The 24,911-nt window shown below is 37.5% G+C and overlaps 1 protein-coding gene across 3 annotated transcripts in view; it reads right to left on the bottom strand.

Annotated features, from left to right (window-relative positions):
• MYCBP2 (MYC binding protein 2) overlaps window positions 1-24,911 on the bottom strand; it is a 240,277-nt gene that overhangs the window by 168,964 nt on the left and 46,402 nt on the right. For 2 of the 3 annotated variants that reach the window (XM_063425851.1, XM_063425848.1), the window contains exons 3-18: window positions 23,212-23,427; window positions 21,177-21,330; window positions 17,106-17,302; window positions 15,793-16,035; window positions 15,144-15,215; window positions 14,956-15,052; window positions 14,291-14,364; window positions 13,575-13,713; window positions 10,717-10,793; window positions 10,089-10,293; window positions 9,578-9,742; window positions 7,891-8,049; window positions 6,030-6,234; window positions 5,727-5,878; window positions 5,322-5,423; window positions 4,684-4,710 (exon numbers count right to left, since the gene is read on the bottom strand). In XM_063425851.1, coding sequence (XP_063281921.1) covers window positions 4,684-4,710; window positions 5,322-5,423; window positions 5,727-5,878; window positions 6,030-6,234; window positions 7,891-8,049; window positions 9,578-9,742; window positions 10,089-10,293; window positions 10,717-10,793; window positions 13,575-13,713; window positions 14,291-14,364; window positions 14,956-15,052; window positions 15,144-15,215; window positions 15,793-16,035; window positions 17,106-17,302; window positions 21,177-21,330; window positions 23,212-23,427 — 2,284 coding nt within the window. The remainder of the gene's footprint in view (window positions 1-4,683; window positions 4,711-5,321; window positions 5,424-5,726; window positions 5,879-6,029; window positions 6,235-7,890; window positions 8,050-9,577; window positions 9,743-10,088; window positions 10,294-10,716; window positions 10,794-13,574; window positions 13,714-14,290; window positions 14,365-14,955; window positions 15,053-15,143; window positions 15,216-15,792; window positions 16,036-17,105; window positions 17,303-21,176; window positions 21,331-23,211; window positions 23,428-24,911) is intronic. The other variant, XM_063425854.1, reaches the window with a different exon arrangement.

The raw sequence follows: 24,911 nt of genomic DNA, 5'->3' as shown, positions 1-24,911 counted from the left end.
CCCCCCCAAAAAAAAAAAACTTATCTCCCTACCTACCCCCCTCACCCTAAAAATAATGAGAGGGGACCATTAACTAAAAACCTGTAAAAAAAATGAGATAAAATCAACTTACCATTCGATGTTTTCTTTCTTCTAAAATCTTCTTTCTTCAGCCCCAAAAAAGGCCAAATAAAAATCCATAATAACCGACGCAATAAAAAAAAAAAAAAAAAAAAACCCGAGCGCAAAAAAAATAATCCATCTTCACCCATGGAGGGCTCCGCGCAGACTGAGCTCCGCAGGGCGGGGGAAGGCTTATAAAGCCTTGCCCCGCCCTGCAATTAGGCTAAGAACACTCTGATTGGTGGGTTTAAGCCAATCAGAGTGCTCTTTGTCATTTTACAAGCGTGGGAAAGTTCTTTGGAATTTTCCCACGCTTGTAAAATGACACAGAGCACTGTGATTGGATGGCTTGAAATCCATCCAATCACAGTGCTCTTTGTCATTTTACAAGCGTGGGAAAGTTCTTTGGAATTTTCCCACGCTTGTAAAATGACACAGAGCACTGTGATTGGATGGATTTCAAGCCATCCAATCACATTGCTCTGTGTCATTTTACAAGCGTGGGAAAATTCCAAAGAACTTTCCCACGCTTGTAAAATGACAAAGAGCACTGTGATTGGATGGCTTGAAATCCATCCAATCACAGTGCTCTTTGTCATTTTACAAGCGTGGGAAAATTCCAAAGAACTTTCCCACGCTTGTAAAATGACACAGAGCACTGTGATTGGATGGCTTGAAATCCATCCAATCACAGTGCTCTTTGTCATTTTACAAGCGTGGGAAAATTCCAAAGAACTTTCCCACGCTTGTAAAATGACAAAGAGCACTGTGATTGGATGGCTTGAAATCCATCCAATCACAGTGCTCTGTGTCATTTTACAAGCATGGGAAAATTCCAAAGAACTTTCCCACGCTTGTAAAATGACAAAGAGCACTCTGATTGGCTTAAACCCACCAATCAGAGTGTTCTTAGCCTAATTGCAGGGCGGGGCAAGGCTTTATAAGCCTTCCCCCGCCCTGCGGAGCTCAGTCTGCGCGGAGCCCTCCATGGGTGAAGATGGATTATTTTTTTTTGCGCTCGGTTTTTTTTTTTTTTTTTTTTTATTGCGTCGGTTATTATGGATTTTTATTTGGCCTTTTTTGGGGCTGAAGAAAGAAGATTTTAGAAGAAAGAAAACATCGAATGGTAAGTTGATTTTATCTCATTTTTTTACAGGTTTTTAGTTAATGGTCCCCCCTCATTATTTTTAGGGTGAGGGGGGTAGGTAGGGAGATATTTTTTTTTGGGGGGGGGAGGGTTAACTAGGGTCCCCCCCCCCTTTGTATTTAGGGCCCCCACCCACCGCTCAGGGGTGGGGGCCGGGGGGGGACAATAGGTCCCCCCCCTTATTGATAATTTTAGGGCCCCCACCCGCCGCTCAGGGGTGGGGGCCGGGGGGGGGACAGTAGGTCCCCCCCCCTTATTGATCATTTTAGGGCCCCCACCCGCCGCTCAGGGGTGGGGGCCGGGGGGGGGACAGTAGGTCCCCCCCCTTATTGATCATTTTAGGGCCCCCACCCGCCGCTCAGGGGTGGGGGCCGGGGGGGGGGACAGTAGGTCCCCCCCCTTATTGATCATTTTAGGGCCCCCACCCGCCGCACAGGGGTGGGGGCCGGGGGGGGGACAGTAGGTCCCCCCCCCTTACTGATCATTTTAGGGCCCCCACCCGCCGCTCAGGGGTGGGGGCCGGGGGGGGGGGCAGTAGGTCCCCCCCCTCATTGATAATTTTAGGGCCCCCACCCGCCGCACAGGGGTGGGGGCCGGGGGGGGACAGTAGGTCCCCCCCCTCATTGATAATTTTAGGGCCCCCACCCGCCGCACAGGGGTGGGGGCCGGGGGGGGGGACAGTAGGTCCCCCCCTCATTGATAATTTTAGGGCCCCCACCCGCCGCACAGGGGTGGGGGCCGGGGGGGGACAGTAGGTCCCCCCCCTCATTGATAATTTTAGGGCCCCCACCCGCCGCACAGGGGTGGGGGCCGGGGGGGGACAGTAGGTCCCCCCCTCATTGATAATTTTAGGGCCCCCACCCGCCGCACAGGGGTGGGGGCCGGGGGGGGACAGTAGGTCCCCCCCTCATTGATAATTTTAGGGCCCCCACCCGCCGCACAGGGGTGGGGGCCGGGGTGGGGACAGTAGGTCCCCCCCTCATTGATAATTTTAGGGCCCCCACCCGCCGCACAGGGCGGGTGGGGGCCCTAAATTATTATTGATAATTTTAGAAAGCGAGCTGAGCTGTCAGTCAGACAGCTCAGCTCGCGAACGCGCATTCCGCGCACATGCGCGGTAAAGCGCTCAGGTTCTTCATAGGGCGGCATTCAATGCCGCTCTATGAAGAACGCGATTGGTCCAGCGCGAAGCCGTCCCATTGGGCCCCGCGATTTCGTCATTTTGACGAAAAAGGGGGCGCGGCCTAGCGGGGAGCTCGGCGCTGGAACGGAGGTAAGTTTTTAATATAAAAACACCGATTTTTTTTTTTTAATGAATGAAAGTTCATATAAAAGCAAGAAGGAAGGCTGGGGGACCTGTCTTTCTTGCTTTTATATGGTGACTATAGAGTCCCTTTAAAAAAAAAAAAAAAAAAATTCACAGACTCAAAGGATGTTTTTGCAAAATAGAATCTCTTATGGAGTCTTTTCAGCGCCTTTCATTAAAGAGAACTTGGGGCCTTGTTGGCCTTTGTATGCAGGCCTGTTCGAGTTGGTCATCAACATTATCAGTTATTTGCACAATTAACCACATAATGGAAAAAAAAAAAAGCTAAAAAGTAGTTTTGCAAGAAAATATAAATAAGGCAAAAGTAGTTTCTTCTGCCCAAAACCTATACTCACTTCCAATATCTCCTGTGTTGAAAAAATCCTCTGACATTCTTTATTTAAATTCACAAACTATTAATTTCCAAATGCTTAGTCATCATATATCTTTAATAAATCTTCCATTAAAATCTAATATTCCAGACTGTTCACTCTTGTCCCCTAGACTGAAAGGCTTGAAAGTTATCAGTGACTATCTATCTATACATTTCATTATGTTTCCATGACAAAATAGTTTGAAAGAAAAAAAAAAAAGAAAAAGTGGAAAAGCAAAGACACCAAGTGTTAATAGCTGACAATATATGGAATGCCATAAAATGATGTAGCTAGGGACTACAGCCAGTATGTTGGGTAAATCAATGAACATAGCAAGAGAAGCCAAGGCAGAGCAGAGGCAAGTGATACATGAAGCTCTGAAGATGGCAGAGCTGAAACTGTGGTGTGAGTATCACTCACTGTGATATAGAATATTTAATGTATTTGGGGACAATTTAAGTTTTTAAATTTAAAGTTTTTTGATTTTTACACAACAGGTTCCCTTAGACCACTAGAGATTGTTTTAGTGGCTATGGTTCATGTATTCTATGGGTAGAGCCCCTACAGTTTCATTAAAAAAAAATATATATATTTTGTGATATGAGAAGCACACAAGTCTGCCACAAGTCATAAGAAGCCCAGTTCCAAAACATCAACGTAAAATCACTACAAGGCTAAACCTTCCCATGCACCATAAGTCATTGGCAATTTAAAAAGTAGCCCTGGTGAGTAAAATTCATGTGCCATGGACTTTCCATGCTTGCAGTGTCTTCTTTAGAACATATGATTTTTAGAGTAAGTAAGGCTTCTCAAAATAAAGCCTTTCAACTCTCTCAATTTTTCCATTACCATTTCTTCATTGCCCCCTGGCACTTCAACTTTATTTCTCCCTCACTTGTTTCTATAACCTCAAAGACATAACTGGGGCAATAACCATGCAGCGTCCCTACTTGCAGGAAAAACCTCCGAGTACTATACACCATATATTTACAAAATAACACATGAACTGAAACCCTGAAAAAGCTTTGTGTAGATCAGAGAGAGAAAGGAGAAAAAAAGAAAACATATTTCCCTTAGAACATATTAAAGGTGGTAACCATGGACACACTTATCAGGAACAACCTGAGCAAGGACATCTGAATGGGAGGCAGGCTAGCCCTATTTCTTTTTGTTTCAATAACCAAAATAGTTTCATTATGTTGGCTCACAGGAAAGATTCCCATTAGCCTTGAAAAAGGCTAGCTAGTACAGAATGATTTTTCTACTACATAGATAAAGTCAATGTGGTCCACAAGAAAACTACCTCTTAACAAGCTCAAAAATTTGAGCTCAGCAATAGATTCAAAAGGAATAAAAATTAAAATAGCAGTTGAATTACATCAATCTTACCAAAGTTTAATTGATTGCTACGTTTTCTTCTAATTAGTGGAAAGTGGACATAGCAGAATGTTGATCTTGTCAGATATCTCGTTATATGTTGCCTGCCATGTTTTGTTTTCATATTCCACCTCCCACCCAAATGACTTTGATAATATATATATTATAGACTTCAGGTTATATTACATATGGCCCACATCATAAAGGAGGCAATACTATAGTTTTGTAAACCCATCACCATTCTTCATTGGTTTTGTAGGTCTCAAAGAAACACTAATGTACAATATTTAGTAATTCTTTAAAAGACAAAGTGTATAAATTTCACCAGAGGGTAATTAAACCATACATTTTACCAGTTTTCAGGACAGTCGTCATACCTAAATTTCCATTTCCTTTTTTTATTCCTAAAAAAACAAAACATAATAAATATAAAAAAGTAAAAACAAAAAGTTGAAGCAGATGGGGGGGGGGGGGGGGGGGAGGAAGGATAATGGACACTACTGCTTATTTTTGTTTTGGTATTTTGTGGAAAAAAAATACTAAATCTAGAGCAACAAGTCAGACTTATGAAGTGCAATGGCACTTAACTTTGTCAAGCTTTCATTCATTCATACCAAAGCATTGATAAATCAATTTTATAGGTGAACTTGTTTTCAAAGTTTGTTAGTGTCAGAAAAAAAATAATATACTAAAAATAGATTGACAACCTTCACAAAATCAAGGCACAATATACAATTCCTAGTCTTGTAACAATTTTTCTCTATTGTCTGTATAACTACCACTGTCTATCAAAATTATCCAAAGTCCTTAAAATTACAGTATGTACATCTGAACTAGACAAAAACAAAAACACACAGAGATCCATATATACATATACACTACATACATATTATACCATATGGAGTCATTTATATAATTACAGTCCCTGCCAGTAGAGATGTGGGTTGGATCTGTATTGTAACAGTTCAATCGAAAAATAATAATAAAATATATATATGTTTTTTAGAATAATTACCTCTCACTTCATCTAATCTGTGCCTCCGGTTTACGCGCTGACGCTTTTCCTCCTGTCGTATTTGTAGATGTTCATCCATATTAACTCCTGGCACAGGCACAGCTTGAACAAGTCCAAAAAGATGAAATCACATTAACATCCTATTTAGAAACTTTAGTTTATAGTAATGCTATACAATTAGATAGAATTACAGACATTTCATAAGACAAGGGAGTAGTGAAAACTACAGAGATTCAATGAAATAATTCAAGAAAAACATTTTCTTACATATTGCCAGTTGGTAAATTCAGACCAAGAGAAACTCCAAAAAAATAAAATAAAAATAAGACCGTAAAAGGAAACACATTTGGCAATTTTTTTTTATAAATAATATATATAAATAAATTTTAAAAAAATGAATCACACCTTTACCTAGCAGTAGGTCCAAAGGTATCATCTCTTTTACAGCATCCAAAATCCCTCTCTGTCTGGCCTCCTGGCCATCCAGCTCACGTGCACAAGCTTTGCAGCATCCACACACCCCACAGCCTGACTCTCCGGAGCCACATCCACAGATTCTACAATACAAAAAATATAAATTCACCCTTTTATTTATTTAATTTTTAAAATTCATATTTTCATTTTCAAAATGAATATTTTCTAAAGATTTTATATTTTATGACAGTGCCGCTTGACAGTCTGTAACAGTACAATTAAAAAGGTACTTACCCCCCAGGGACCCGTTCTGGTCTTCCACTACTGACACAGCTCGCTCCATAACCTGTGCATTCACCACAGACTGTACACACCATGCACTGTTCCAGCTTCCACTTGTGCATTCGAGGTGGACACATCATAGATTTTTCATCCTTTTCATCAAGTTCCTCTTCAAGGTCTTCATCCATAGCTGTTGCCATATTTTCAACTCCAAAACCTAGGACGACAGCAAGCGCAATATATTTTTAGAAACCTAAAGACCAAAAAAACCTGTATGTTCATTGCAAACATTATGGTGCAAAAAAGGTTCACAGACAGTGTTCCTGTACAAATGCTTTAGTCTACAGCAATTAAAGAAGCATTGTCATGCCGTACTTACCTTTTCCCAAACGCTTCCTCTTCTCCTGCTCTTTCCAACAGTCTCTCTTTTTCTAATTTTACATGTATTTCTAACTAAAAACATAAGACAAAGAAGGGACTACTTATGTATTTTTTTCTATGCTTGACTTTCTCAAGCCTCAAGGTTGGTAAGAAGATTCTCGTGTTGCCTACATTCGCAATTTCCAAATATCATAATGCAGGCTTGGGCGCCGCCGCAATGTTATTTTTGTCTAAACTGAATTTCTACAGTATGTCCATTCATTTTTGGACGAAATGCTGACATTTTCATTTGTGAATTTCATTTGAAGAAAGAAAGTAGAGGACTTCCTAAATTGGCACCATTGTTGGATTGCCATATTTAAGATTACAAACCCACAAGTATTAAGGAGCCACTACTAAACTACTACTACTACTACTAAAAAGTTACAACAGCAACATTACAAAACGCCACTCCTTTTCATGTTGGTCTTTCAGCCAACTTTAATACCAAGTGAAAAAATATATACTTTGTATTCGTAAATAAGAGATTAATTTCTTCCTCCTGCCCCTACCAGCTGTGTCGCGAGTAGTGCATATCTAAAAAACAAAAACAAAAAACGTATGCAGCCAGTCACCCAGAGTCACTGCGGGGGCTGACCAGGGGAACAGAGTCACAGAAAGAAACATAGGATAGCACGCTCAGGTCTTCTTTAAAAAGAAAAACCTATCTAAAATTTTTCAGTTTACAGTTAAAACTCTGTTTTAAAGTTTGCACTGTAAACTAAAACTTTTAAAATAAATTTTAAAAGTTTAGTTTTATTTTTAAAGACCTAAAAATGATATCGTAGGCATACGCAGCAGACACGGCCCGTTTAATCGTTTCCATTCTTGTTGAAACACTGTTTTACACGCTTTTGCGTGAGATGGTTCATTTGTGTGGGCATAGCTTCTTCTTTGTCAGGAGTGTAGTGTAAAATACTATATATATGTATTTTATTATTATATTTCCTTCTCCTGTCTTGTAGTCGTTGTGTTGTTGGTTTCCCAATTTAAAGACAGGGAGCCCCGTGTATTGTTCTATAACCGAGTGTCCACTCTGTCAGCTGGGGCCATAACTAATGGCGAAACAGAAAAAAATAGAATCTATGCAAACCGGCTTACAATTATCAAATATGCTGCTGCTAATGGCAAAGAGCATAAATCATAAATACACTTTATTGGTAAGGGGTTATATAGATAACAAGTGGCCCCAGGCTGATAGATGCAGTGCACAAAAGGAAGGGCTGCACACGACCCTGTAAATGCATTTAAATGCAGCAGCTGAACGATCACACTCCGCTGCAGTGATTTTAAATTTGTCCCTAGTATGTTAAATCCCAGTTTCCTGAGGACAAGCAAACTAAATAAGAGGCAGTATAATACATAAACAATATGCAAAATGCAATTGAAAAAAACAAAACGAATAAAATCCCTTTGCAATATATATATATATATATTGACACTGATCACTTACTTTTTCCACCTTGGCTCATAGCACCTGTGTCCCTTCCACACTGTCCTTTGTTGTTTACACCAAAGGTCCATACTTCACCTTTCTTGGTCAAAACACAGGTATGCGCTTTCCCCATAGCTACTTGTGTCACAAAATGTCCTTTTAAGTCTGATACCAAATCTAAATAAAACAAATAATGCCTTATTATCCAAAAAACAAAATATACACTTATTTCTTGCATTTTGTTTTACTTACTATAGCTTCATTTATACCCCCCTTCCCCTTCCCCACACTTAACATCAGTTTGGTACAAGCAGTTCTACTGCTTAGTGACCCTCTATAGTCCCAAAGAGCCCTTAATAAGCATTGTTTGAGGTCCACTCTCTCTTCCACTAAGTGGTCACTACACTGATATACAAAAAAACTAAACTAAAGAAAAATGGATCAGAGAGGAATAGATTGCAAGAAAAACTTCCACTCAAAAGCACTTTAACTCCTGCATTAAAAGACAAAAAGTATTTGAATCATGTACGAGAAGCTTAAAGGACCACTCTAGGCACCCAGACCACTTCAGCTTAATGGTCCCTCTAGGATTAACCCTTTTTTTTTTTTTTTTAAACATAGCAGTTTCAGAGAAACTGCTATGTTTATAATAGGGTTAATCCAGCCTCCAAATCCTCTAGTGGCTGTCTCATTGACAGTCGCTAGAGGCGCTTGCGTGATTCTCACTGTGAAAATCACAGTGAGAGCACGCAAGCGTCCATAGGAAAGCATTGTAAATGCTTTCCTATGAGACCGGCTGAATGCGCGCGCAGCTCTTGCCGCGCATGCGCATTCAGACAAAAGGGAGGATCGGAGGCGGAGAGGAGGAGGAGAGCTCCCCGCCCAGCGCTGGAAAAAGGTAAGTTTTAACCCTTTTCCCCTTTCCAGAGCCGGGCGGGAGGGGGTCCCTGAGGGTGGGGGCACCCTCAGGGCACTATAGTGGTCCTTTAATTTATGTTTTGCTGTTTTAAACAAGAATTGCTCACCATTTAAGTGTCAATCAGATGGGCATTATCCATATAATTTTCTCATTTATTTTTTTCACTTCAGTTTGGATAAATTGCTCATCCCCCAAAGGGAGTCAATTTTAAAAGGTGCAAGCTCTGACTAAACAGTACATTGTTGATGCCAAATTAATAGTCATTGTACAGCTGATTTTTTTTTTTTTTTTTTTTTTTTATTTTACTAGGAGATTTTAGCCTTTACCTTCTAAACATAATTCATGGAGTGTATAATTCAATGACACATGGAAAATACAAGTACTACAATAAGTGTGCACATCTCTGTGCTTTATGCAATTATTAAATTTATCACAAGTGACAGTGCAGCTTTAATCCCATGTAAGAGCTACTCTGTCAAGAGGTAAGTGTATACCATAAACATGCGGTGTAGATATAAATGAATACAGCAAGGAATCTGGTTTTGTCAGAAGATGCGGGAATTTAAAAAACTGAAAATTGGAAGGTTCTTTAATTTCACCTATAGATATCAATAGCCAGAATTCTCTAGGGCAGACAATACATTTTAAAGTGTTTGAGTGTGTCACTGCAAACACAAGCTTTGTTAAAAAAAAAAATAGTCACTGTGCAAGTTTGAGCATTTTTTTTACAATTCAAAGAAGCAGCCACAGACAACAAAACCATCACATTTCATTTCCGTCACTTACTTGAGCTGTCAGAATAAATGGCATCTTTTCCAAACATATAAATCTCGCCATCCTTGGTAATGACTGAACTGCTCCCATTATTGCAAGCAGTGCTCACAACAACTTTCCCTTCCATTTTGATCATTTTTTTCGGCTTGTAAGGTTTTGACTGTCGTCTGCTCTTTGCTGAACAAAATAACATAGGGATAGGAATTAACTATTAAAAAATCTAACATTTATAGCTTTGCATATGTAACTATAAAATAATCATCAAGAATGTTTAACAGAAATGTGACGTGAAAAATGAAAATCTTGCCAAGTAGATATGTATTGTCTGCAATAAATAAAAGGTGGTGTTCATGTATCTAAAATGATTGCTGCACTGAATGAGAATTACATAGATATACAGTTTCCTCCCTCCCCCCACTACAAATCTTAAATACAGAATGATACAAGCAGCCGCCCTACAATTAATTTGAGCACAATGTAAAAACTAATTTCTGTACCCATACTATGAAAATAGTACACTTACTTGATTCTCCATCTTCTCCCTTGCTTGCTGTTCCAGTAAAGAAAACACTCCCATCATCAGCAGTAAGTAAGGCATGGGAGCCATCATGGCCAACTGAGAACTGAACAATCTTTGGAGATTTGGTTATGGGCAGCTCAACCCATTTGCCTGTTGAAGGCCCACCTTGCTTGATCCCAAGACTCTGATACTTGCCAGTGTAATAAATCTAGATCAATTTAAAATTGCCAAAAAAATAAAATAAGAATTATAATATCAGCAAAGACGTGCAGCTTTTGTTTAGAAACCACAAACAATTCAACTACAAAGTATAATAAAGAGTTTCTGCCTGTACTAAAGTACAAAAAATAAAAAATAAAATAGATTACCTCAAAATGTATATCATATATAAATAAATGGCATTTAATTGATCACTAGTGCAAATTCACTATTCACAAAGCAAGATATACCAAGTAACAATTAAGGAAAAATGGTACACAACTAAAGTAAAACACACACACACATATATATATATATATATATATATATATATATATATATATATATATAAATAATTTTTTTATTTTTTTTCCTGTTTGCATTATATGCACAAAACATGGTTAGGTTAAATTACACAATTGATCAATCATACCTTTCCACTAGCAGTTCTCATTAGTGCAAACTCTCTTCCTGCTCCAAGAACTGCCAATTCCTCATCAAAGCCTGTGCCTATTGGGCAAAATAAATAGAGAAATGTAAACAAATACTTAAATTGGTATTTTATAGTCATTACATTCACAATGGCAAGTATGGATGACGATGATATGCTAAGGGCACTGGGGGAGAGGTTATCCCAGTACACTCAATCTACCAACATCTGCCACCGTTTAAGCAGATACTAAAGATACATGCAAAAAAAACAAAACGCTAAATATTTTTTTTTTTATATTTACCGGCTTCTTTGTTTTGATTTTGACACCCACTGCAGGGCAGACACTTATCTATTCATTCTGTGTCCAAACCCTAAGAATGCTGAAAAAGTGAATTGGGCATGTGTGACAGAGTTACACATGTTCAATTGATAGATCTATTCACCTTGCAAACATCCTGACAAGGAGAGAAGAGAGGAGTAATCATGCAGAGCTTTCGCTCACCTGCTACTGCAAAAGGTCGCCCGGTTTCTGCCAATAATGGACATTTCTAAAACTGAGATAGATGTATAAGGGAGACTGAAAAATCTCCCCTAACAGAAGTCTGCTTAATAATGCAATTTATAGTTTATAGTAATTTAAAAATGTATGTAACACACATTTATTACATTTTTATTTTGGTTTTGTATATTTGTTTAAAAATATTTTCTGGTTTAAATAAAGAATGGCCAAGTGATGCATGTCCTTTTAAGCACCAGAACAACCTTTCATTAATGAAGCAGCTTTGGTGTTCAGATCATGCCACAGCAAGGAGAGTTGTAACTAGAGCTGTGTCAAAGTAATTTAACTCCTAATCACCGAAGTATGAATCAGAGAGATTGCAGGACCATGATCTACACACAAAAACCAGTTCATTGTGCAAAATGTTGTTTTGCCTTTAAAGGACCACTATAGTGCCAGGAAAACAAACTCGTTTTCCAGGCACTATAGGGTCTTGGGTCTTGGGTCCCCCCCCCCCCCACCCTCAGGGTCCCACTCCCGCCAGGCTCAAGAAGGGTTAAGGGTCAACCAGCAAAGGGCTCCCTCAGCGCTGGGGACTCTCCTCCCTCTTACGACGACATCTGCCGAATGCGCATGCGAGCGCATTCAATCAGTCCATAGGAAAGCATTTCTCAATGCTTTGCTATGGACAACAGCATATTCTCACTGATTTTCACAGTGAGAAGCACGGAAGCACCTCTAGCGGCTGTCAGTGAGACAGCCACTAGAGGCTGGTTTAACTCTAATGTAAAAATAGCAGTTTCTCTGAAACTGCTATGTTTACAGCTGCAGGGTTAACCCTAGATGGACCTGGCACCCAGACTACTTCATTGAGCTGAAGTGGTCTGGGTGCCTATAGTTGTCCTTTAATGAAGACCTTTACTGCAACATCAGGTAAGTAACAATAGCAAGGCCAGGTATGAGAAACCAGGAGAGACTTTGTTTGCCAAACCACTTGGGGCAGAAAGCACCCAATGACTCTCTACCATAAACACTACAAGGAGCCAGAGTGGTAAAGAATCTTACTACCAGAACACATTAAACAGAGGTTGAGCTCCTCTATAGCGGACTCTTGCAATGCTACCACTTATGTATATGATGTAATGTAGGAGAAAATAAAATCACCTAATAACGCCACAAGAGCAAACAAATGAGTAAATATTTGCTGATATAGTGTTTCAAGATTAGAAGTCAAACATTTAGATTTCACATCTGTGGAGATAATTATGGACTAAACCTGGAAATTTCAAAAATAAAATGACAAAAAGGATTCAAAATAAACGTCTAAACCACCTACACATTACTTACATTATAATTTCCAATAGCTCTATTAAGAGATATCCTGGAAATACTAACAGTGATACTTTAACAGGAGATTATCTTTAGAGTCTTGTATTAAAGAGTTTATTTTTTATTTTTTAATTGAACATTAAGTTCTTCCAATGAACACATTGCTTCCTACAGTGGTACTAGCCTATACCTGAAGTCTTTTTTCCCCCTGAACTACTTTATATTTCTATTCGCTTACAGGAATAAGATTAAACACAATCTAAATCAAATAAGAGATAACGGGAGATCAGTTCCAGACCAGTGGCCCTGAAAATATGCCCGTCCTCCAGTTTCTAGTAAAAACCTTGGGAGCTCCCAGTTAACTATAAACTAGTAGCTGAGCATAATACACAAGATTAAAGTTGTATAAAGCTGAATAGAAACTTCAGATAAGTGTACTTTTGTATTCAAAGGGAAACTAAAGTCACCAGAACAACTTCAGCTTATTGTATTCATTCTGGTGAGTAGAATCATACCCTTCAGGATTTTTGCATTAAACGCTGCTTATTCAGAGAAAAGGCAGTGTTTACATTACAGCCTAGTGATAAATCCACTGGTCACTTCGATGGCTGCTAGCGTGCAGCACACGCCCCAGGAAGCACATCTATGCAGTACTGCCCTTCAGTGTCACCAACCTTTTGCATGCAGACACTGAAATTTCCTCATAGAGCTGTATTCATTCAATGAATCTCTATGAGGAGATGCTGATTGGCCAGGTTTGACTTTTGCTGGCTCTGCCCCTGACCTGCCTCCTTGACAGTCTCAGCCAATCCTATGGGAAAGCATTGCGATTGGCTCACAGAATCCCTTCTGATGTCAGGGGCAGAGGCAGCGGCTGCAGACTTGAATACAAGTAAGATTGTACTATATTTAGGAAGGTAACGGGGGCTAGATAGTGGTTTTAACACTATAGGGTCAGGAATACATGTTTGTGTTTCAGACCATGTAGAGTTCCTTTTAAAAAACAAAAACAAAAAAAAACAACTCTTACTTATTATGTGCAAATCCTTTTCCAGATCAAACAGAGAAATGCCACAAGCATGGAGGCATTTTCTTGCCAGTTTCAGCTGTAATTCCTGCTGTAAGGCAGGATCTGTGCTGGTTGCAAATATTCGAACTACAAATCCATCCTGTAACAAAGAAGGAGAAAAGAATTTCAAATTATGAAAACACAGAAATTAAAGTTTAACTACCAGACTTCTAAAATAAAGAGGTCTCTCTGAGTCTAGCTAATTTACTGTATACCACTGAGAAGAGAGCTTTGACAGTATTTAGAAATGTAAAATATTAAGATATATATTGTATAAGTTAAATAAACATGCGTACGCAAAATATATAAATAATAAAAATGAAAACCTCAGACTTTGCGATACACACACTCAAGTGTACAATGTCAACCAAAAAGCACTACTCCAGTAAATGCCAGGAATAAACCACGGCTCCAAACTCTAAAATAAGAAAAGCTAAAGGAAAGTTTTGGGGAGTATATTCATCAGAAGTTCTTTTCATTTAAAGTATTATAAATGTACTTTAAAAAAAATAAAATAAAAAAATAAATAAATAAAATCACTTTTTGCTGAATATTTTTCTTTTGAGGAAAAAATAAAGAAATACAAGACTGCAATTTAAGTTACAATTTAACAGGTTTAGGAAATAGAAGCCAGACAATGATTCCATATAAAAAAAAAAAATCTTTTGCAGACTCACATCTTTAGAAGCAGCAATCTGGTTAATAAACTCTCCATCGGTAAAAAGTATGTTCTGCCCATCAGCATTACAATCTAAAGTAACATAAGTAAAAGTGCAATTGAGAAAGGTTAGAATGTATTATATATTACCAATTGTACACCAATAACAAAACATGTTTTTGCTCTATTGATACAAAACGGAATATGGAACACAACCTGCTGCACATACTGAGTTCTAGTCACTAAAGATTTAACTGCATGCTAAATTCATCATTTGCCAATATTTATCAGGATGCTAACTGAACCAGAAATTCATAATGAAATTGCAAATGGGGAGAAAAAAAACAAAAAACAAAACAAAAAAGAATGAAATTCCTAGCCCAGCTAACTAAACCAACATTTGCAATTCCTTTGTCAATTGCACAAAATTGATGGTTTAGTGAATGTGAGTGTGAGTGTGCACACTTAAACCACCTAAACAGTACTCACATTGTCATTCCCAAGAGCTCGAATAAGAGAGATCCTGGGAATACTGACTTATCCTAACAGTCACGTATTCAGGTTTTTTTCTTTTTTTTACTCACTCGAACCATAGAACCATAGAGGGAGAGGTTTAAAGTTTTAAAAAATTCACCAAGAATCGAAAATAGGTTTATTTTAATAAGGAGGTTTTTGTCACCATACCAGGGACAGTGACCGTTCCATCCTGTTCCAGCGTCTCTGGGTTTATTCTTATGGCTGTCATATGGTGATTGCACACATCTCTGTAGAGCAAATAACCCTGACAACAAAAATAAATAAATAAAACACTTAACAAAATGAAACAAAATGGTAAAATAAGTAGAACATTTTATAACAACATTCTTAATTACCTGAGCATAACCCAACCAAGACTTCTTCTCTCGCCTACTTTTAACGCGTGATGTAGAATTATATATGTGTCCCTGTAAGACAATTAATCAAAAGATTGAGAAAAGTTCATGAGTAAGACTTAAATGTTCATCACCAATGCGTGTCTTTATTTTAATTTCAGAGCCATATGCATATACTCTCAATTTGCGAAATTAAGTAGACACTTGAGTGTGCAATATATTTACATGTGAAACCATAACCATGTGAAACTGAATTATATTAAGTTATCAGGCTGGAAAATAATTTGTATTCTCAAAATAAATACATTATTAGAAAATGCAAATGCATATGGTTCAGAAGCAAGGTCTTAATTAAGGATGGATTATGTCAATTTCGCATCTAGGACAGGATGTGAAAACACTAATTACAACCAAGCCCATTCTGGGTTTTCAAAAGAGCAAAAGATATTGCATTGTGAAATGCAACAGTACAACTGGCTGTAGATAAAAAGGTTTTAGATCAAATGCAGTAGTAAACAAACAATAGGTTTCAGTGGGTTGTAGAGAGTACACAAGTAAATTGCTAAAATGCGATCCATATTATAGTTCAGAAATGTGAAACCATTTTAGGTTAAAGGCACTGAGGCATACAATAATGAGGATATATTACCCTAACTGTCCCGCTGTATCCAGAGCCAACTTTGTAAAGGCCATCTTTGCATAAAAGATAGAGGAAAAAGCCATCACTTTGAAGGAGGCACTGGTCATCTTCATCAATAGGGATGTCTTTAAGAGACCACTTTTGCATCAAGGCAGCTTTTTTAATTCCATTTGTAAACCAGTCCTGGATCTGAATTTTGCCCACTAAAACGGCTTGGACACTTCGCTGCAGTGAGTTTAGAATAGTTGGCACCTAAGGAGCAAGAAAAAAAAAAAAAAATTAATAATTTTAACTTCTATGACAGCGATTAGGGACACATATTTTAAACCAAAATTGTAAATAACTATTGTACCGAAAACATTGCACTAAAATACACAATGGATTTTAAAAAGCACTTGGCTGGAAAAATAGCCAGCCCTTAAAATTGTTCATATGTGGTTATTTTGGCCTTTTATTTGCAATTTTTGTTAATTTGCAACAATTTGTGACTCTGCAAAAAACAGGTTATGCATGCTAAAGTTTATCTAGAATTAATATAAATCATATAGAGAGTTATAATATAAATTATATTTATACAGATACACATATACTGTAGTTGTGTTAGCACTCACTGCTAAAATTACACTTTATTCTGCCCTCCTTTAAAGGCATTATACATTCAAATATGAGAGTGGTGGAGCATTTAAAAAAGACTTGAGAAAAAAATAAACCATTTTTAAAATTTTGAAATTAAAACTTATTATTAAGGTTTTCAATAATAAGAATAATAGAAAGAGGATAACAAAATGTCATCAGGTATAAATGCCGTACACATCAACAAAGAACAAACAGAGATCAGGGATACACAGCATGAATACGGTCATCTCCTTGAGTAGCAACACAACTCCAAGGCAATATCTATTTGGTTTTACCATGTTTATAAATACATTTTTATATCATCAATGGTCCAACATGAAGCAGAAAAGACATGGACCACTCTGTGTCCTATTTTCCATATCTTGGAAAAAAATAAATAAAAATAAATAAACCCAGAGAAGCAATAAAAATGTATTTTTTTTTTAATGGTTTTTCTTTTTCTTCTAGGACCCTGTGAGTGCTACACCATTTCCATCTCCGAACATTTTATGATACGCACATATACACTTCTGTACATTTATACATAACACCATACTTTGTTAAGGACATTAATACATCGAGTTAATTACTTATTTTTACACAACACTAGTCCACATTTTAAAATACCATTTACTAGTGTATTGCTCCTTAAATTATTACAATACTAGACAACATTTATCATCTTCATGTGCAGAGAGAAAAGGTACCTGAATAGTTTGGCAAGCATGGCTGCCATTATTGGTAAGGATAGCGGAGATAGCTTGCAAGGTCCTCCCTGTTTCTCCCCATGCCACCACTAGACTGAAGAGACAGGCACAGGACACAGCAGTAAGAGACTGCCCTGTGCTGTCATTTGCTCCTGTACTACGGACAGTGATTTCTAGAATGAGTTGTAGGAGGGATTCTGTAAAAGAGAACCAAAGATCACAAACATTTAGAAACACCTTATATTTATTTACTCATTCACTAAAAAGCTTATCCTATGCCAAGACATACTTCAAATTTAATTCCACATGCTTTTTAGGAATTAAAGCTAAAATTTTATCAGAGTTCTTAATCACTTAAATTGCTATTTTATGACATGTATATGATTTCACTATAGTTAATAGCAATGAAAAGTCTTGCCAATGTTTGTGGACTATATTTCATGTAATTATCATTCACGCTTAGGCCTGCTGAGGTAGTTCATAAAAGACTAGTCTTCACCAGTGCAGAATGTCAACAAATATGGAGGAGTTTCTGAAGAAAATTACAATCTTAATCTTTACAAATCCCAAATCACAGAACAGTATGACCCTTTCCCTCTAAAAGAATAAAAGAAAATACCAGCCGAAAGTTTTAAGTGAGTGCCTTTCTTTTTAGGACATGTTACATGATAGCAAAGAGATGCATTTTAAAGGGACACTATAGTCACCAAACAACTTTAGCTTATTGAAGCAGTTTTGGTGTATAGATTATTTCCCTGCAGTGTCACTGCTCAATTCTCTGCCATTTAGGAGGTAAAACACTTTGTTTATGCACCCTAGTCACACCTCCCTGCATGTGACTTGCACAGCCTTCCTCAACACACTTCCTGTAAAGAGTCATTTTTATCCTTCCTTTATTGCAAATTCTATTTAATTTAAAATGCATTATCCCCTGCACTGTTGATAGCTTGTTAGACCCCCCAGAAGCATTATGTGTATAAGTAAAGTTCACTTTAGAGAGCAGGCAGTAAGAACTTTTAAAGCAAGTTACATCTAATTGAAAGTGAAACCATTGTTTTTCTTCTTCATGCAGGCTGGGTGAGTCACAGCCAGGGATGGTGCGACTAGGACTGCATAGGCAAAAACAAACGGGATTTAACTCCCGAATTGCAGAGATTTGAGCAGTGAGACTGCAGGATCATGATCTATACACTAAAACTGCTTCCTTAAGTTAAAGTTGTTTTGGTGACTATAGTGTCCCTTTAAGGAATGGAGGTGTATCACACTGCTTCCGATAATCCGAGTTAAGAGAGCTCAAATCTCTCCATTACCCAGCTCCTATAACCTGCAAGCACGTGCAGTCTCCCCATACTCTTGCAGGTACATACAACTTCAGGACTTCTTGTAACTCCCTCTCTCCCTTTTCTCTTGGTGTCATTAGTCAGAGTAAAGTAAGGGGGGGGGGGGAATTAATTATTCTTGTTTTGAGCCATTTTACTATGCAGGTGTACAGGAGAGAGACCTGAAATGGTCTCAAAACATATATACAAACACAAAAAGCCACAGACTTGTTCAGATGCATAGGTATTGAGAGAGTTGCCCCCCATTGGCGTGGTGGGGATAGGACTAAAAAGCTATCCCAAAGAGAAACCTTTTGGATTCACCAATTAAAAACATTAGAACCAATGGGATTAAATGTAGACATCGATCTCGTCTGTTTTTCATAAACTATATTGGGTTTTTAGTTTGTTCATACACTTTTACATTATTGGGGATTTTAGTATGATAGATTTATGCTTTATAATCCTATTTCTTCATGTTGCTGCCGATAGGTTTTGTCTTGATAGATACATGATTGTTCCTAACACCTACTATTTGGGACTGTTCCCCTGGCGACCACTAGATGGCCACACTATCAAATATCTTAACATCTTGACCTCCCCTGTTGGAACGCATGATTTAATGGAACATGGAAGTGAGTGCTCACTTCCGGTTCTGGTTTTCGGCTGACACAGACCGCGGGAATTTTTGACTGCAATCAAAACGAAAAGAAGTCAGCTGGATGCGATCAACCACTCCACCAATGAAGGATGAAACAGAGGAGTACGCCCAGATTACCATCAACCAACTCAGGGGTTAGCCCTATAAAACAGGACTGGTGGGAGGGCGGGATTAGGCTGTATTCTATACTTTGTTATTGCTGTATAATATTTTAGTCCCTGAGGAAGTTCCAGACTGTGAACGAAACGCGTAGGACCTCATTTTAAGCCTATATTTCAATTTTTATTGCTGGGTGATGTTTCATCCTTAATAAAGCCGTTTTATTTTTTCCACCATCCTGGGAGTCCTGTTTTTCATCCACCTTTCTGGAGCAACTGGAGGAAGATAACAGCCCCCCATTATTATCGGGGGAGGCACCCTAAAGCGCTATCTTTCGTCTATATCTTATTTCTCAGCCGTATCCCAAATATCTCTGGTTGTTTTATACAGACTTGTTACAGAAGGATTACACATGCTTTAATATTTTCCTCACCAATCTCACAGTTACAATCAAATAATAGTGGGAATAAGCATGGAAGAAAGCAAATGGATAGCCAGTACTCATGTAATGACATCTGTTGGCTATGCCCAAACAAGCTTATTATTTATAGATCTGCAATAATTGTTAAACACTAAAGCACCCCTCTACTGTTGTAATGAGAAGAATGTCAGCAATCGTCAAAAAACTGTTCCCACAACACCAATTACTGCAATGTGTTCACAAGCATCTACAGTTATTTAACAATCAATATTCTGAGGAAATATTGAAACTCAGTCATTGAGGCATAGAAATTACACATACAATGTGACAATGTTTCTGCTAATTCTTACACATTTAAATTTGTGAAATGTACTTGTATACAAAATTGCATGACATACTTTTGTCTCAGACCACACATAAATTACCTTGGTTAAGGCATTTCACTAGTGTTAGACTGTCCATTTCACATACCCTCCCTTAGGTGTATGGAATCAGTTAACAAGACACTTTATTTTAAGGCAGGTAAAAAAAAATAATATAAGGAGTGCTTTATTATTTCTGTTAATGAACATAGGATATATCTATATATCTAGCTATATATCTATATCCTATCTGTAATTTCAAATGTACTTTTATAGAAATAAATGAAGTGATATATTGATGTACTTTTTTTTTAATTATTATTTTGACTACAAATATTACTTCCTTTCGGTCAGCCAGCCAGGTCTCACAGTACATTTTAAAACTGAGATTTGGGATCTCCTTCATAGCACACATCTGGTTTGGTTTGCCCTAATTGGGAACACTTCACCAAGAATGGCTATCCCACTTGATGCAGACATGCTGGCTTTATTGCCAGCAAAACAGCATCTGAATGGAGTGACATAATTTTCATATTCCCTAAGCAATGTAACCAAAGCAATTACAGCACATGCACTTTGGTTGCTATGCTAGGAGTGTTTTTTCCTTGTCACGCAAATCTTTGACATAGGGTTCTATACCAAAGAACTGATTGGTAGGTGGGAGAGAGACTGGTTTTGAACAAATATTTTATTTGCTAGAAATTCCACCAGGGAAATGTACAGATTTAATTTAACGTACTATTAATTTGGTATGTACCACGACAAGCACACTTTAAAACAGTTCCCCTATAAAGAGGACCATAACTCAAAATGTATATGTGGATTTATCTTGAAAACTGTAGAAATATGTACATCACGCAAGGTACAAATAACTAACCAAATAAGTTTTAAAGTTATCTATTCTTCTAATTACTGGTTTTTAAAAAGGCACAACAAAAAAAAAATTGCCAAATACTGCGGTAAACTAATTTAGAAATGCAAAAAAAAAAAAAAAAATGTTCTTGGATTATTATGCAGCTGTGTCTGCAGAGGCCCTTAACACCCCCCTTTCAAATAATTGAAAGAAAGGTAAATGTACCCATTACAGCTGCATCAGATATACAACCTGTGTTAGGCTCATTCAAAGTATTGCATTATGTCACTTCAGGATTTGGATAGCTCTAGATTGAGAGCCTTTGAAAGAAGAATAGAGAGCATTCTAGATCTTACCCAATACTTCAGGAGGTTCAGACTGGAGTCCTTCTGGTTGCTGACCCTGCAGGACATTGAGCAAAGCCTGTAAGCTCCTCAAACATAATGATGGATGAGAAAACCGGGTCTCCTTGATCAGTTCAAACACTTCACATAAACCAATCTCAATTATCTGCAGGAGAGAGAAGAAATAAAATTACAAACATGAGTAAAGGTTGAGTGGAGAATAGTTTTAAAATAAAAAACAATTGTAATTATGATAGAAATATTATCACAGTACATTTTCCAATAATTTTTTTATACTTTATTACATCGCCACTCTTAAGATCAAGTAAGTAAAATCACATTAACTGCAGTATTATTGCATAGAAGTTATCCATCTTCATTAATTTAGGATCATTAACCATATCACATGACTAAAGGATTTCATTACAGAAAAGGTTATAAGGCTCGTCAATGGCATAAACTAACACAAACTATTTTTTCTTGAACAGGTACTAGAACAAAATAAAAAAATAAAAAAAATAAAAGTACAATCTTCAAGTGGATGTAGTAAACAAAAATCAAGCAAAGGAATTCACAGCAGGATAATTTGGAAAACCAGCACTTAAGCAGTTTAAAAATTGGCAAAGCACTCGTAAAAAATAAATATTCTTTATAAAATTACGAACGAATGGACTTTTGCTTATCTCCTTTTTCTACACACAGTATATGGTGTGATACATAAGATAAGTTATAAGGCTGTATGTAACTAAGGGCCTATGGGCATAGTGTGTGATCCTGCATTTACTCTCAACAAATGATTGCATAAATTGAATAATTGACCTGGGAAATGCTCCTCTCCCCACCTTTTAATCTCACCTACATGTCAAGTGAACTCTTTCCCCATTTCTTGGTATGAATTTAGTCCAAAATAATGAACAGTTACTTTAGTGAAACTCTAAATGATGATTGAATGATAACATTTCCTATAATCATATTGATAAAGCTGGCACACTGGAAATGGTAGACTTCTATATATAGGACTACTATTGTAGAACAGTTAGAATGACATGCAACAGACCAATTAAAAACAGACTTGTCTGGTTTATTTTGAAATTCTCTACTCTAATGAATAACCATATAACATAGTATTTAATATATTAAGCAGTCTGTGAGATGACAAAAATAAATTACTGCAGTGCCTCGACCACATTTTATTTAACATTGGCAATATATTTAAAAAAAAAAAAAAAAGTTTAAAAATAATGTCCAGTTGTGAAAATGTATGGAGTATGGTGACACAGGCTGTCACATCATTAGATAGCATTTGGGAAGTAAGTAGAGTGAAATGTCAAAATTGATACTTGTCTGTTATGTGATCCTACAAGTCCCACAAACACCTGGCAAAGGAATATATGTGGGGAATTGTACTTGAGGGTAGTAGCATCATATAAATATGGCATCTTCAGCACAGTGGGACAGATGTGGCCTAAAAATTCATCAAAGAAATGGACATAAATATCTATTTTTCTTCCTTTTTAATCCCAATTACAAAAGGAAAATTCCAAGTACCATAACGATACAACGCACTGTAGTGGCTATGATGCTAGGAGCCCACATTTAAAAGTAGTCAAACCATTTCAGAACAGTTTGACTTCTTACCTGATATTCACTGAGAAGTTTGCACTCTCAGGCACTGAGCTTGCCCTGCACTGCAGGGCTAAGCACAGAACTACTAATGGAAGTTCCTAATTGGAGATTCCAGCTCTCACTGCCTGCAGGAAAGTGGGAAGCGGTGCCCAGCAGGCCTGTGAGGGCCTCTACCACCCGGTCCCCACGGGAGGTCTAAAGCAGCGATTATACTTTCCTTAGCCATACCATTTAATACAAGCAATGGGCTGCTGTGATAGGCAGAAATAAGTCAAACCCTTAGCCAATCACAGCTACTTAGGCTAAAGCTACTTCATTAGCCTGAACAGAACAGAGGAGATGAGCTGCTGGGAACTCTTGTTTATCATTAAAAACACATTCAAAAACTTTGGTCAGCTCTAGCATTAGAACAAAACCTTACCTTTGGAAGTTTGATCGGTGGTTCTTTGGACTCTTCTTCCTCATCGCTATCAGACTCTCCACTTTGCACTGAACTCTTTGATGATATTATAAGGGAGGTTTCCTTTCTTTGCCACTCCAGAACACAGTGACGCACATTACAATAAACACTGAATGCTGAAGGGTTGCTGTGGAGTTTGAGGTCGGGTATGAAAAGAGAATTCTCCAAGTTGTCAGCCTAAAGAAGGGAATTAATGGATTATTGGGGATTGTCTGCCTAAAGAAGGGAATGAATGGATATGGAACATGTATTTAGACTATAACAAGAGTTAAGCAGTTTATTTGGGCTCCAATAAAGTATCCTACAAGAACACAGGGCACATGCATTTAAAACCCAGGTAGAATTTTTTAAGGGAGTATTTTAAGTATTAATTGCTGCCACCATGTGTGGCCATAAGAAAATACAGAATATCTGTCAATTTATCAGGATGGAGAAACAGATTAATTAAGATAGTTATATAATGTAAAACAAATAAAAAAAAAAAAAAAAACATTTTAAAAAATAGATTATAGTCCAAAGATTTTTCAGCATAAAACTGGGAATGGTTTTGTAGCATTCGGCTGTATATTCATGCCAAATTTAATTTTTTGGGTAAATGATTTCCATTAATCTAAACTAATTGAACTTGCCTGCAGAGATAACATTCACATTTTCATGACATAAAAATACAAAGCAAACCTATTCCCATTGTAATTCTTCAAATATTTGTACATACAATGACCAATTACCTTATAGGGTACCTGTAAGGCTGCAAACAATTTATGCTCATTCGATTGAGCCAAAGATTTTATTTATACATTGTGCTAGCAGTTTTGCTAGCAAATGTATAGAAATAAAAAAAAAACTAAAAAAAAACTATTTTTCTCCCAGCTGTCATTCCAAGCCTAGGATTTGACGGATAAGAGCAAGCAGAAAAAAATAAATAAATAAAAGACCCCTACAGGAGGTCCCTCTGTTCTCCACCCATAGCAACCATGGAAACTGCCTAGTCGGCACTTCTAGTATAGAAACGGAATGACATGACGTCACTTCGACACTACCGTGTTGACATAAAGTCAGAGTGCCGACGTCACGGACGAGATTTGTTCTGCTTGGGGAAGTCAAAGAAAACTGCAGGAGGAGCACAGGCAAAGCCGATAACAGCCAGGAGGTGGGTGTTAGCTGAAGCATAACACTCAAAGTGGTGCTGGAACGGAGAAAAGGGGAGAATCTTTATATTTTACACTAAATACTCCATGCATCTGTGTGATATATGGTGTATTCAATGTGATGTATGCTATATATCCATAACAGGTTCACTTTGAAGGCAATTGTTTTCCAAATCTTACAGATTAACTTATTAAACTGGATATCGTTCAACTTGCAATACATGCATCATATATATATGCATTTCTCATGGAATATAACAAAATCAGTTTTGGTATAACTGCTAAACTAATTTAAAAAGTTATTCTAAATATGTAATCATCATCAGGTAAAAATATATTTAAATTATAAATAACTAGCAAGAATGAGTCTACGTTTAAACATTAGGATTTAAAATAGTCCTACTGACTAGTGATTTAAATCAAATCCAACCTGTAGTTTATGGTAATAAACTTTTCAGGCAAAAACTCTACTATATTCCAAGTTTGCTCTTACATCATTGCCATCATTAAGTG

Source organism: Pelobates fuscus, chromosome 1 (genome assembly GCF_036172605.1).
Source record: "Pelobates fuscus isolate aPelFus1 chromosome 1, aPelFus1.pri, whole genome shotgun sequence".
Classification (NCBI taxonomy): Eukaryota; Metazoa; Chordata; class Amphibia; order Anura; family Pelobatidae; genus Pelobates; species Pelobates fuscus.
The sequence above is the reverse complement of the archived record's forward strand: the minus strand, read 5'-3'. Positions and strand labels throughout refer to the sequence as shown.